This window comes from Gorilla gorilla, chromosome 5 (genome assembly GCF_029281585.2).
Source record: "Gorilla gorilla gorilla isolate KB3781 chromosome 5, NHGRI_mGorGor1-v2.1_pri, whole genome shotgun sequence".
Taxonomy (NCBI): domain Eukaryota; kingdom Metazoa; phylum Chordata; class Mammalia; order Primates; family Hominidae; genus Gorilla; species Gorilla gorilla.
Genome location: NC_073229.2, coordinates 93,469,563 through 93,485,279, shown reverse-complemented (window position 1 = coordinate 93,485,279; position 15,717 = coordinate 93,469,563). Strand labels below are relative to the sequence as shown.

Here is a 15,717-nt window from a genome sequence, read left to right as displayed (position 1 = left end):
GAGCCATTGTTGTGAAAAATCTTAGTATATTAGTATTGCAATTATTCCATAATTGTGGCAGCTCTGTATCTAAAGTTTTCAGAATTGCTTAACAAGTTCATTTGGGAATGACTACAGTTAGAAAGAGAACATATCACCAGAAGGAAAGAAACAAGGTACTATTAGGCTCAGAGAAAATCTAGATATGTTTTTATGCCAAGAAACTTCATGAATTTATTGAACTTTTTATATCCAATAATTGGGGGTTAGCTGAACAAACTCCCATGAAGGCTGGAAGCTGTTGTGCTGGCACTGACTTCGGGGTTGGGAAGCCTCCTTCTTTCTTTGTTGCTTCTTGCTTATTTGAATAAATACTTCCACCCACTCACCCACTCCAGTCTTTTTGGCTTTCTTTTTTCCTCCCTCACCTCTCGTTTTTCCTCTTTTGCACTTTCTATCACATTCTATTCTACAACTGGCAGTGTTTACCCTCTTCTGTTTCTTTTTTTTTTTTTTTTTTTTTTTTTTTTTGAGACGGAGTCTTGCTTTGTCGCCCAGGCTGGAGTGCAGTGGCGCGATCTCGGCTCACTGCAAGTTCCACCTCCCGGGTTCACGCCATTCTCCTGCCTCAGCCTCCCGAGTAGCTGGGACTACAGGCGCCCGCCACCACGCCCGGCTAATTTTTTGTATTTTTAGTAGAGACGGGGTTTCACCGTGTTAGCCAGGATGGTCTCGATCTCCTGACCTCGTGATCCGCCCGCCTCGGTCTCCCAAAGTGCTGGGATTACAGGCGTGAGCCACCGCGCCCGGCCCTCTTCTGTTTCTTCCTTCAGCACTTTCCATGCTGGCAGTTTGTGAAAACTGACTCCTCTGGAGGTAAAATGTGAGCGTCTTTATATTATATCCTTGAAAGTATCCTGAGGATCTTGGCCATCCTCTGCTGTGCCAGCTGCCCAGGCTGGATGTTCTCTATTGCTTTAATCTTCCTTCTTACTTACAGGGAGAAAAGACTTAAATTGTCCTATTGCTTAGGCCTCATGTGATCCACATTATTTACCATTTTCACCTTAACATTATCTTCTAAGACTCAAAACACCTCCTGACTACTGTTAATCCCACTCTCTATGTAGATACTCAGGTCATTTTTCTGCTTTTCCTTTATTATTGTCAGAATACCATCTCTCTCACCAGTTGACCCTGCATAACGCAATCTAGCAGAGCTGATAATTCTACTTGACAATGCATCATGCTGCCCGAGAAGAAAGCCAGATCAAAAACTTTATCTTCCTGAACACAGCCCCATTTCCAAAATGTGTTAGTTGTACACACTTAAAGGACAAGGGCTTTACCCATTTCATGTCTTTATTAATCATAAGACCAAATGCCTATTAAGGATTAGAAAGAACTTTAAAGTTACCTTCATGCTAATATTCAGGCTCATTACTGTCTCTTCTAGATGGCATAAAATTGATCAGGACAGAAAGATTCTATTCCTAGATTTGCTATGCACTTGCTCTATAACCTTGAACAAATGACTCTAGTTTGAGGATTATAACAACTTATCCATTGCATGGAGGTGTTGTGAAGATTAATTCCTGTTTTTAAAGTGACTTGAGGATCTGCTAATGAAAGATGCTATATAAATGCTAATTTTTATTATTCATTCCCACATCTATATATTCTCTTTCTGCTATCTCATAAAATAGTCACCCTAAGCAATTACTATTAAATTCATTTAAAGAATGAAAATGAAGAACCAAATTTTCATTCTGAATTCCAAATTTCCTTCCTTTTCAAGATGTAAGTCTTGTGATCTCTAAGTCATTTAAATGCAGGTCTTTTGGCTGAATCACACTTATATATAATACACTTAATAATAAGGATACGGAAATTTGGAAAAATTACAAACTGAAGAAAGAAGTTCTTGGAAATACATTCCAAGCACAGATAACCTGTACAATATCAATCCAGCAAAATTTTCAGGCTTTTAGATGTAAAACATTTTTGTAACAACCAAAATATTTTCATGCAGTTCCTTTCAACCCCCTTTAACACATTTAAAAGAGCCATACTATACAGAAAACTTCCATACAGTCATTATGATTACTTATAATGTTATGTTATTATATGCACACTTACTGAAAATCCTTTTAAAAACTTCTATGACTTTTGCATAAATATTTTGTAGTTTGTTCTTATGTGGTCATTATTACAAACCTGGAAGTCTCTGGGATATGCAAGTTACAAATAAGGAAACTGCAGCTATTCTGCTAATTCAGGAGGATGAAATTTTGTTCAGAAGGGAGCTTCAGTCACCCTGGAGTTGAACTTGGCTTCTAATGAAGCCCTATCTATGCCTTTGGTTCTGAAGAATGATTCTGACCTAGTTATCCTCAGAAGCCTTACTCAGTTTGAGGGTGATCCAGAACTTAGGGACTTATCTTAGATTCTATTCACATTACCATTTATTGTCTAGAATTTTCTCAGTCAATTGGGAAAACCCTGAAAATTACCTTATTCATCGCATTTTTTAAGACTCTCAGAATGCCTCTTCATTTTGACCTAGTGGAAGGAATGGCTTTGGGGAGAAGCATGAAACAATTGCCTCTGGGAACTTTTGGACACTTGAACATACAATTATCAGCATAACTGGGTTGGAAAGGGCAGGCAACTAATTATAGTGCCTTCCTGTAGATGGTGTTTTATGTAATAATCTATTATACTAAAACAAGTGGCAATCATATAAAAGTATGCATGTATTGCATCGTATATGAATATATATGTCAACCACAGGTTTACAGCTATTTTTCACTGTATAAGCAGTGACGAGTTTACTCTTTGCTTTTGGTGGCCTTATGAAAACAAAAAGGCCGTGTGGTTGGACCTCAGAATCCTGTTAGTATGCTCAGATTACATTCTTCCTGACAATTCACAGTCTAAGATAAAAAATTTTAATGGTCATTATTCTGTAAGTTAAGAGCAAAATATTTACTCTGAATAATATTGATCTACTGTAATAATAATTAGTTTTTCATCAGTATAATGGTAAAACATTTAGAGAAATATTCCAATTTTGTAATTTTTAACAGTTGCTGTTACACAGAAAGTGCAGATCTCAGTTTAAGTTTGTAATGCCACGTAGACACTGTGCACCAAAAGGACCTGTGGTACCTGAGAAACATCAGAAGAATCCTGTTATTTATTTATTTATTTAATTTTATTTTTTATGAGTGCCTAACTTAGTTCCCATGATGACAGAATTATGACTGATTAGTATCTTTTTAAATATAATGGGTTCCTTTTCAAATATTATCTTGAATAAGGGGATTATAATACACTACTGAGAAAACCCTACATTGAGACTGAATCTCAATAGCCAGAAATTTTCATGATACAAAACTGCAAAAGCTAATGTGAATCTTCTCTTCTCACACCAGTGTCACATCAATCAATCAACCAATCAATCAATATCTCTATTTATATCTATTCATATTTCAACTATCAAGGAAAAATTTAATCTTCTGTGGCTCACCTCTAAAGAACTCATTGATATCGTTGATCCAGTTTCACTTCTTGATAGTCCTGCATTATCATCCAACTCAGAGGCCATGAAATTCTTCACAGCTGTGCGAGGTTCAAAGGGCAAATTCTGCATATGTTCCTGGGGTGCCAGATGTTGCTCTAAGTTCATATTGAACTGGTCCATTACAGGGGGATTCATATTGAATTCAGGGTTTACTTTGTAGTGCAATAGCCTTTCATGCGGCAAGGTTTCCATGCCAATATTCATTTTGCTTTCTTCTTTCATTGAAGGCTGGTTATTTACAGAACTTCTGGGCATCACAATATAGTCACTTTCCATCATTCTTTCTTGAGGATGGACTATGTCCATGTCAGCCCCTCTCAAATTATCATCTGTACATAAGTACACAGTTCTCCGCAATTCACTATTTTCTTTTTTCAAACATGGATTGCTAAGCTCATTCATACTCATGGGCATGTGCAAACCTGTGGGTTGCTGGATGATGACTTTGGAAATGACATTTCCAGGCAATGTTGAATAGCTTAGCCCTTCAGGGTTTGTTCCCTTTTCTTCTTCATCATCATTTAGAGAAATCCTAGACAGTGTTCCTGTTATTGTGGCTGCTCGGCAAGGACCAATATCCTTATGAAGAACTGTGAGTAGGAATGTAAAGTTGAAGAAAGAGAGTTAATGTGTGTTTATTTTTCATTATTATGTTCTGTTGTCTCGCTTTCTACTAAACATTAAAGATATATTATTTGGTAGGTATGTTATTTTAAAAAATACATATCAATTTGTTTGTACATGGTCCAGAGAGATTACTCAATCACTCTTCATTGATTCTGTTATGCTCTCATAGATCTCAGGTAGCCCATAGCTAAAGCAAATCTGAAAGTTGATTAATGGGCTTTCAAAAATCTTAGTACCCTGTCCTTAAACAACTCCATATAACTTTTCAAGGAAATAGGAGATTACCAGAGAAGTTTTCTCCATCAATGTGCTCCAAAGGATTTTTGTAAAATTATGAACATATTCACACAAATTTGATTTTTTTCTTAATGGCTTTCCCTCCAATGTGTTCTAGAAGTTATGCTCATTAAAATGCTTCTTGAAGGGATAATTAATGGGAACTTCATCCTACTGGATCAGAAATCCCTCCAAAAATTATGCATATTGAAAATTAATGAGGATTTTTTCACTGAAGTCCATATGGTCAAGGTGGATACAATATTCAAAAAGATTTATCATATTCAGTTTTATATGGAAGAAAGAAAATTAAAAAAATTAATCTATATGCTGGAATGCCCTTGCGGGAATATTAAAATTGCCAGCTGAGTTTAAGAAAAAAACACTTTATGAACCTCCAAAATCTTTGTTCCACTTTAAGCCTAAGAATAATGATTTAGGGAAAAAAATCTATGATAACTTGTAGTATGAAAGGGAACAAAACAAAAATGCAAACCAAACCAAACAGAAACAATCAACAAAAGAGTAAATAATTCTTTATTAAAATATATTTTAGTTTTTTTTTCTCTTTTTCCTCTGTATAAACAGAAAGCCATGTTTTGGGGATAATGGGGCAGAATAACACAAAGCATGCTTAGTTATGAACAATCGTCAGTTTTGAGGATACAAATGAATAAAATTCTGAAGACTTATTTTTGTAACTTTGGAATTGAAAGCACACAGAATAGCGCTGTGCGAAGTTGGTTCAACATGCACATCTGGTGCTAACCTACCTACGAAGTAGAGCAATCATCATTTAAAATTTCATTAGGCATAGATGACTGTAAAAGTCTGGTTTATTGTCTCCTCATAAAAAGTTTCAGATATACTGATTTTTTTCCATTATTATCCAATTTTCAAGTAGAATCATAATTATTATTCATTAAAGCAGAGGTTGAAAAAGATTATGTCTTTCCCTGTTACATAGAAACAAGACTTTAAAATTATTTCAAAACATGAATCATTCATGTAATATCTGTTATCTTGAAAGATATTGTATCTAGTTATTGTATTATTGTCTCTTTATCTTAGGCAGTAAAAATCATGTTAAATTTACATCTTTTTTTAAGATTAACAATTTTGTTGTGCCTTTTTATGTATGTAAGTGTTATACATAATAAAAAGTAGAATAATTCAGTTTTAAAAAGTTATTTCCAAAAGTCTTAATATAATAGATCAATAATGAATTGTAATTTCCAGGAGTAATGATACATGACATAGTAAGGGGCAAAGTATGCTAAATTTAATGATGTTGTAATGATTTAATGATATTGTAAATAAATACTTAAAAAAATCTCCAAATTCAGTAAGGAACACTTTTAACCCTTAATTGTATATAAAAATAATTCCAAAATTTATAGCAGTAAAATATATGGGAACCTATTTTATTTCATTAAAATATATAGATAAGTTTAATCTTTTATTAAAAAACTATAAAGGAAGTATTGGTACTGTGTATTGACTCTATAATTTAAATTCGTACAAGATACATTAAGTTTTGCACAAATGTAATATGATTTATAATTATAGCCAACACATTTCAATCAAGTGATATAGTTGTGTTTGCTGAAAAAAAAATATATATATATATATGTGTGTGTGTAAAGAAAGATAATTCTTCTTATGCAGTAGTGGCTGCTCTATACGAGAGAAATGCCTGCCTCTTAGACTTACTTAAAATGTATATCCAAGTTTTGAATATACAGCATAAACAAATCATACCACCTACACATGAAAACATGATGTTAAAGTGATGGCACTTTCGAGAGAAACTAATCAAGTAGTGAAATACAAACTTCAAACAAAATATAAAGCAACTGAATATTTGGCATGATCAGATGGAAATGCTGCCATTTAGGGAAGTGAATTTCACCTCAGTATAAAGAAAGATTACTCAGAGTTCATGAATATGCTTCAACATAGACAGACAACTCTAGATAAACTCAGAAGAAAGATCCTAATGGGCTCAACTGAAAAGGGCACCAATAACAAATGAAAACAGAAAATGAAAACATTAGAAAAATTCTTTTCTAATAAAATAATGGCACTGGCCTGTATTAGGGATGCTAAATCCCAGCATACAATGAGGCCCGGGAAAAATCTGTAACTTAACGAAGGAGAACAAGATAAATACTGCAGAGATGAGATCACAGTTTGAGGAGGATGGTCTAATTTTAGCATGCATCAAAATTATCTGGATGGCTTATAACTAGTTCCTATACCCCAACCTCCAGTTTCAGACCCCAAAGGCCTGGGTTAGGGCCTCAAAATGTGCATTTCCAAAAAGTTCTCAGGTGATGATAACACTGATGGTCTAGGGACCACTCTTTGACAACCACTGGTTTAATGTTACAGCTGTTAGAGGAAAGACAAACCTGTCTGCTGTTATATTGCTTCTCTATCAAGGAGAACTGTAATGAGTACACCAAATGAGGCTGAAAAAAACAACACTGAAGGTGGAAGATTAGGAATTAAATGAATACTTATTCATTGTAAATAAATTCAAGCTTCTAAACCCGGACAAATCACATTCCATCTTGGAACATAGATGTGGAAATTGGCACCGTGGCTAGTGATTTTTGAGAAATTATGGCAGGTGGATGGAGCACAGTGACAATATTATATCAATTAGCCAAAAAAGGAAAATGATCAATTCTGGAAACCAAGCACTAGTGAGACTGCATCCTGGCAACATGTTGTTAGATTTTCAACAGGAAATAGTGATTTCTAACGCCCAGCACAGGTCCACTACGGGTTGCCAAATCATGATAGTTACCTTACTGTTTTGCTATGACCATACTCTACATAGAGTATTTAGATTAAATCCAGGAATGAGAATATGAGATTAGTCTCTCATATTCTTGTGATCATGACAGGACCTGAGATTCTGCACAGATGTTTAATGGTTTTGAGTTGAATCTGAAAACTCCATGTAGAGGAGGTCTGCTGGCAGTAAGGGGGTGCCTTATTGAATATAGCAGGTTTCTCTACTAGGTTTCATGCCATTCAACTCTTTTAACTACAGTTTGAATGAAGACTTAGAAGGTAGTCTTATCAAACTTTTAGTCACCAAACAATGGAAATGGATAGTATGCTAACCTGAAATTGGTAGAATAATAGCAAATAGACATAAATGCAAAGGACAAATTTCTTTTTCAAGGAAAACATACCAAAAACGAAACCTTTACAAATAAGACTGGGGAAGCCCTGACAACTTCTACAAAAAGTCTTAGGAATTTCAGGTAAGTTGACACTAGTACTGAAATAGAAATCATATGCAAATCATTAATACAAGTAAAGAGCCCACTGTGATAAATGCTGGGTGAACATGTATGTATTTGGGCACGATAATTTAAAATTATCAATAAATTGGAGGCTACCTTGGGCATCGTGCCTCAGAGAATGCTACAAGAAATGAAGGATGAAACAAGGCTTGCTTAATCTGAAGAAAAAAATACTTGGATTGGGCTAAATGATAATTGCTTTAAGATAGTTGGATATTTAGATGAAGTAGATATTCACTGTTGTGTTAAAAGGCAGCACCAAGATCAACAACAACAAAAAAAAGGTAAAATGAGGCATATTCTGTTCCTACAAAGGACCATATTCCAACAATTGGAACTATCCCCCAAAATTGAACATATAGTTTCCTTTAAAACTATTGAGCCATCTACTCTGGTGAGAATTTAGCCACAGGCTGGGAGATTATGGCATACAACCCTCTAAACAGGACGTGCTGCAGAGCTTCTCTTCACCCTTCGTAAAACTGAAACCACAACAACCTTAATACACATATAGACAATGCAATTTCATTGCAATTTCATCTTTACAATAACCCATATTCCGTACTTGATAAAATAGAGGCACAGAAAGGTTAAACCGACTGGCCTTACACCCAACAACCATTACTTGGTGGAATGGAAATCTTATGTCTCCATGTGAAAGTTTTTCTGCTGTCATGGTGTTTCCGATGAACCATTCTTAGTTTTTCTCTCATTTCTCTTGTTCTCTCTCTCTTTTTCTCTCTCTCTCTCCTTCTTCCTCCACAAACACACTTCCATTACTACAATCCTTCCATTTAAAAAATTCTATTTTTTCATACACATAAATATGGAGACAAAAGGGACTCCATCTTGAATGCTAATCCACCGTTTTGACTTCTCAATAACCCCAGTCCTATGGATGCCTCCTGATTCTTACTTTATTTACTGTGCTTAATGTAAGAACATGTACTCATTACAAATTCTGCCTTTAGATCAAAGCAACCTTGATGTTATTGTACAAATCATAGGCTACGAGGCACATAGCACTCTTGCCCATTCTGGAGGGTTGCCTTTAATTGTCTATACAGCATGTTTCCCCTTTCCCTATGGTATATAAACCCTGTGTCTGAAGAGTAACTGTGTGGGGATCTATCTGTCTTGCTGCTGCCCAAGACTACACTCCTGTCTGTAAGTTCCTTAATATCCTACCTTTTACCAACAACTGGATTTTTCTGCCTCATTCTTTGGTTTCTCAGCTCCTTTGGCATTTGGGGGCTGCTTTACATATACAGCCCTTTCACAGAACAATATGTAATGTGTAAACCACAGCATTTTCTTTAAAATTAAAATCTATAGAAGTGATTGAACATCCCTACTGATTAGATTTCAAAATCTAAATATTCTTACCTGATCGACAGGCAATGTCTACATCCTTTTCAAAGTCTGTCTGTAACAATAAAGAATAAGACATAGAACCATCATTTAATGAAGACCTCAAGTGTCTTTTACTAATCAGATTATCTGAAGTTTATAGATATCTAACTTGGCAGTACAAGTTTATTGTTTTGTGCATAGGAAATTTCTCTAGGTATAATTAGATTGTTTTCAACAGTGTTTCCTAGAGCCCAAATGTTAAATAAAATCAAAGGAAACATAGCACACAATTTTAATAAGATAATACAATACCCAGTGTCATCTTCAGTCTGGAAACTGATTACTATATATTAGAAGGATAGAATTTTAAGTCAATTCTCTAACCATAATAAAGACATCAGAATGTGAATTATTATGAATATTCTTAAATAATTATGTTTGTTATTGGCATTTTTAAACATTCAATTTGAATATATTGCTTGTAATGTAACATCTTATAATCCAGCTTTGTCAAACTAGGTTAAACTAGGCTCAAACTAGGCTCTTCTAATGATTCATTTTCACTCAAATGTGGCAAAAAGCTTTCAGGTTTAGGACTTAAAATTGAAGATTAAACCATACTCATCTGGTCGAGAACCTTCTGGGGTTTAGTTGTGACCTCATATTTTCCTAAAACTTTTATTTTAAGCAAATCAATTAATGTTTTGAAATGATAAAATTTCATTATCTTGATCAGGGTCTTCCAATCAAATGCCTTTCCCTATTAATATTTTAAATCAGAGATTTTGGCTATCTATTTGTTTTTAGTAAGGAGTTGATTATTCTTTGTAAAGTCTTAGTTACTAATGTATCATCTAGTTTATTACTGTTGCCTAGTTCAAAAAAGTTGATAATAAATTGAATATACTGTAAAAGTAAAACTGTCCTATTTAATTCTTGCTTTAAATGACAGAGTTTAAATCTCATCTTATTTCTAAAATACATCAAAGTGGTTATACCTGAAGTACACTTTGATTCCAATAATAACCAGAGCTCATGTACAATAACTGGTCTTTCACTAAAAGAGTGGCTACTCCTTAGAACAGTGGTTCTCATCTTAGGCTGTATACTGGAATCACCAATACCTAGGTCCTACTCCCAATATTTTGATTTTAATTGGTCTGTGGTGTAGCTCCCCTGATGATTCCAATGTTTCACTAAGGCCAAGAACCACTGCTTTAAGACTAGAAGTGCAGGTTCATAGTGTTCTGATCTGTAAAAGACATCCACATGATCCTATGCATAAATCATTAGCCCTAATTCTACGCAAGGAGGAACATACTTCACAGTGTTGCATAGGACTCCCACACTCAACACCCCAGGGAGCCAACAACATGTCCTGGACTCTGAAGCCATCTGGAAATAATACTTCTGTGGTACCAGAGTTCACAGTCTACTAATGAACTGAAGCCAAAGTCAATCAAAATGAAAATTTTACACTATTTTACTCATAAGGATTTCTTTTATTCCCCTGAGAAATCATGAGTTAATTAACAATCAGGGGAAAAATAAAAACTCACCATGATTTGAGCATGCCCATTAGGAAATGAACTCGAAGAATCTGCATTGATGGGATCCTGACAGTTTCTCAATCGGCATCTAAATGCATCCTGAACCTGTGGGGAGGGGGAACACATTAATTTTCTTCTCTCTTAATAATGACAAGATACTGTCTATCTTGGCAATCAGCTCTGAGGCAGTGGTTATCACTGGTTCTACTATCTTATACTGATTTTGTTTACTTCTTTTTAAAAAAACTTATTATTATTATTACTACTATTATTTTTTGAGATGGAATTTCACTCTTGTTGTCCAGGCTGGAGTGCAATGGTGCGATCTTGCCTCACTGCAACCTCCGCTTCCCAGGTTCAAGTGATTTTCCTGCCTCAGCCTCTCAAGTAGCTGGGATTACAGGCATGCACCACCACGCCCGACTAATATTGTATTTTTAGTAGAGATGGGGTTTCTCCATGTTGGTCAGGCTGGTCTCGAACTTCTGACCTCAGGTGATCCGCCCACCTCGGCCCCCCAAAGTGCTGGGATTACAGGCATGAGCCACCGTGCCCTGCCTTGTTTACTTTTTAATACAAATGCTGGTGTACCTGGACTTTTGCTGTATGCCAAGGAAATTTATCGCTTGCCATAACCTATAGAGGGAAGTGCTGGGAACTCCTTAGCTATCAAAATAGCTATATCTGGCTCAACACTAATAATTCTTGCCAGAAGGCAGATTTATTCCACTGTTGTACATAATATGTGTGTCTTTTAAGGGAGATTTACTATTTGCTATGGCATAATCTTCATAACAGCTTTAAATATTACGAAAAATGAGATTATTCAATGATCTTTTGACTGAAATTGATTTGGGATGTTTCTTTTTATGTCTCATGTAAGAAATCTTTGAGTAGACTATCTCTTGTCTCCCTTCAAGTACTATGTGCCCTGATTTAAAAACAAAATATAATGAAACAAAAGGGAAACAAAACAGCACTACTTCTGGTGGACTGACTTGCCAATAAAGTCACTTTGCAAAGCCAAACTTCCTTAATATCCAAATATCCATTTATAATCGAATTCTGAAGAAAGAACAAACACATCTCACGAAAGTTATAAGAACATTACATTAATTCTTTTGTTAAAAAACAAGTCAAGGAACATGAATAGCTAAGTAGCAAACACAAAAAGCAAATGATAGTTATTCTGTTCTTACAGTGTCTCAGCATCAGCCTGTTCTTTCCACTTCCAGAGGTTCATCAAGCTCCCCACGAGCTGTTGATGGACATCTTTACAAGTAGCTACTTATTCCAAGTCAATGTCAAGGTCATTTCACTACTTTGTTTTTCTAACTTCATATTATTGACTTTCCCTTTCTTGTTTATTACACTCTGTTTTGTTGGATTAAAAAACAAAGCATAGATGATGTTTTCCCTATTTTACTGATGCATCATTATAGGGACTACTAAGGTTAACATATAGAGATTTTCACTTTTGAGAAGCAGTGATATAAGATCTCTTGTCACCATTTTGATGTGAGATATTCATAATATACCTTTTGGCCAGGAAACAAAACAAAACAAAACTGAGCCTATTACATTGTTTTTAGCTTCCTCCTTGTCCTCTCACCCATTTCATAGTCATTAGTAGCCTCTCTCCTAAATTGCCACATTGCAGGATTTGTAAACTGACACTAAGTCTAATCACAACCAAAGACTGGCCTACTGGCCCAATAATGAGACCTCTGTCCACTTCTATTTCTCCACCTCCGGTCCTGATCCTACTGATGTGGCCATAATGTCTGTGAAGTAAAGGAATGGAGATAGACTCAGTGTTCTCTGACCTGTCTTCCATTCTATTACTCTAATATTTCTAAATTTAGAATTTCTTTGAAAAAGAATGCATTACCTGATACCCAGCAAGGTAATTTCTTATTTCCTTTTTCAAACACATCAGCTAAAGTACAGACGTAGCGAAATCTAGTCTGATCATCTTTTCCTGAAGAACTGAATAAATATTTATAACTAAATAATCTAGCTTTTCCTGGTAAAGGAGACACAACTGGGATAAAATTAGATTTTTCAGATGTGAAGGCTTTCAAGCTCCTCCTTTTTAGATTAAGAAGTTGTTGTACATTCTAAAGAGAGACATTAGTAATCGAAAATTGGTAATGAGTCTTTGTCAGATCATTACTTTTTCTATTATGCAGACACTTGATTTGGGGAAACCATTAAGAAAGTATATCTGTTTTTAGAAAAAAAATCCTAGAAACCAATGTCAGAAAAATAGGTACATATTAACTTTCTGTTTGCACCTCAAGGCAACTATTAAAGAAACACATTTTACAAAGGAAGATAAACTGTGTTAGCAATGGTGCCTTCTGGGAGCTTGTCTCATGAAGATTTCTATCAAACATATTTCTAGGTCAGCATATATAAAATGAGAAACATTTTGGTAATACCAAAGATTAATTTGAATGGTCCTTGCTAACCACTCCCAATTTTCAGATCTTCAAAGCATAGTTACCAATATTTTTGGCTGACTATGAAATATGGAAATACAATTTTTGTAGGTTTCTCTTCAAAATCAACTCTTAGTTGCTTGAAGGAGATGTAAAAGAAATCCAGGTCTTTTCAGAACACACAGACATATAAAGTCAATACCTTTCACTACCAAACTCCCAAATGGGACAATAGATTAAGGGCATTTCTACACTGAATGATGATGTCAGCTTCATGAATCATTAAATGCTATTCAGAAGAAATATAAATCAAAAAAGAATAAATATTCTCCAGTAAATTCAAGGTCATTTTAATGGTCATATGTCACAATTTAAGTGCTAGATTCTCTGACACTTTTAGTGCCTCTGATACCTCTAATTTAGAAAGATTTGCATAAGAAATTCTACTTTATTCTAAATGCTCCATTTTATTTATTTTTTTAATCTTAAAAATGTATCTGGGGGCAGGGCGTGGTGGCTCATGCCTGCAATTCCAGCACTTTGGGAGGCAAGGCGGGCGGACCATGAGGTCAGGAGTTCAACACCAGCCTGGCGAACATGGCGAAACCCCATCTCTACTAAAAAAATACAAAAATTAGCAGGGCGTGGTGGCAGGTGCCTGTAATCCCAGCTACTTGGGGGCTGAGGGAGGAGAATTGCTTGAACTCAGGAGGCGAAGGTTGCAGTGAGCCGAGATTGTGCCATTGTACTCCAGCCTGGGTGACAAGAGCAAGACTATGTCTCAAAAAAAAAAAAAAGTATCTAGGGAATCTGGATGAATTAGTCTATATTAGTCTTAAATATTTGTCCAACACTGTCAGGAAAGAATGATTAGATTAGATTTCATAGTGCATATTTCTTATCACAGAATAGAATACTTCAGGCAAGATGGTATCTGGAAAAAGCATTCACAGCTATTTGAACGTGTTTGGATAATTAATTGAATTTTATATCTGGTAAACTAAGAGAGACTTGATTTTGGTGAATTGATGTGAATTGTGCTGATGAAGAATAATTGAATTTTTGTAAAAAGCAAGTCTATGTTTCAAACAAGCAGAAAACGCAAAAAATAAAAAAAAATAAAATAAGACAGATTCTAGATCTTGCTTTCTCAACCAGAATATTAAAATATTCTGTGCCAACAGTCATATTTCTAATGCCTGGCAATAATATTATTCTTTGACTTACCATTTGGAAAATCACTTATTTTAGGTAACAACTAAATTTAAGATTTATTAGATATTAAAATCATTGCATCTTTGAGTTCTTGTGAAATTAACATTAAAAAAATTACTTGATACGAGTAAATGCAATTTTTTTACTAAACCTATAGGAAAAAATTTAATATTTAAGATAAATTATGGCACAGTTAAAATCTAGACTTCAAATTTTTTCTTTTTATAATAATCTGTAATAGATCTTTCACCTGAATTGATAGGCAGAGGGTCAAATATCTGCAGGAGTAGCAAGGAACAGATATGTAACTAACATTGGGATATTTAGGAGACTTTAAGGCAATCTAATGGCATGTTGTAAAATGAAAAAAAAAAAGAATGGTGAGAAACATCACACAATAAGGTGAAGAAAAAACAATAAGCTATCAAGGTTGTCTCCTGAAAAGAATCCAACCATGCACTTCCAAAGTTATTTTGACTGGCTCCTGCTGGGGGTTGCTCTAAAAACTCCTGAAAAGGCTATAAATGCTGATGGATTTTTGGATGAGACATGAGTTCAAAGAGGTTTGCAGGGGTGTGCCTCGCTCTTGTCTTCTGAACCAGGAGAGGGATTCACTTTATATCAACAGCAGCAGGCTGAGAGCTTCTGGACTGGTCTTCGCTCTGAAGGCAGCTGGCGGAGCGTCATTGTGGAAGCTGGTGCCAGAGTTAGAGATTGCTAGGGAAGAGCACCGAGCAATGTCTGGCAGTGTTGCAATTCAGACAAACCTCACAGGAAAGAGCTACACAGTTTGAAACGGGCTCTGTATTTAGCTACTGAGCAAATCAGACCCTGAATCTTCACTTTTAAGAAGACAGTTTTACCTACAGTAATTCTTCTTGATTTCCTATTCAAGAGGATCATTCTAAGCCAGGAAAATAAGTAAAGTTACATTCTTGTAATTATTTGTAATCTTTCCTTCGGGGGAGAAGAGTTTCTTATGTGGCCTTTTATTTTTTGAATCTCATTTCTACCATTGTTTCATATTTGAACAAACAGCTCAGCTTTTCATAATCATTAAATTCTATACAATCTAATTATGAAATGAATGACTTTTCAATTTCATATGTATTATGATAGTTGATATGACAATTGACATGAATGAATTATGAGTGATTTCACATTATTAATATATTAAATGACTTTGCTGATAGCAAAATCAATAAACAAAAAGTGAAAATCTGCCATTTACTATACAATGAAAGAAAAAGATGCATTCCAGATGCAAATTTCAGTCCCAATGACTTTCTATTAGAATCCCTTAATATCTAAAGGATCTATCACTTAATCTCTAAAATTGTTATACCTCTTTACCTTCAAATTAC

General features: G+C 35.0%; 1 protein-coding gene across 2 annotated transcripts in view; it reads right to left on the bottom strand.

Moving 5' to 3' along the window:
- ADGRB3 (adhesion G protein-coupled receptor B3) overlaps window positions 1-15,717 on the bottom strand; it is a 755,063-nt gene that overhangs the window by 23,937 nt on the left and 715,409 nt on the right. For both annotated transcript variants that reach the window (XM_019029897.4, XM_019029899.3), the window contains 3 exons: window positions 10,704-10,799; window positions 9,178-9,217; window positions 3,512-4,155 (listed from right to left, as the gene is read on the bottom strand). In XM_019029897.4, the coding sequence (XP_018885442.1) occupies window positions 3,512-4,155; window positions 9,178-9,217; window positions 10,704-10,799 (780 nt within the window). The remainder of the gene's footprint in view (window positions 1-3,511; window positions 4,156-9,177; window positions 9,218-10,703; window positions 10,800-15,717) is intronic.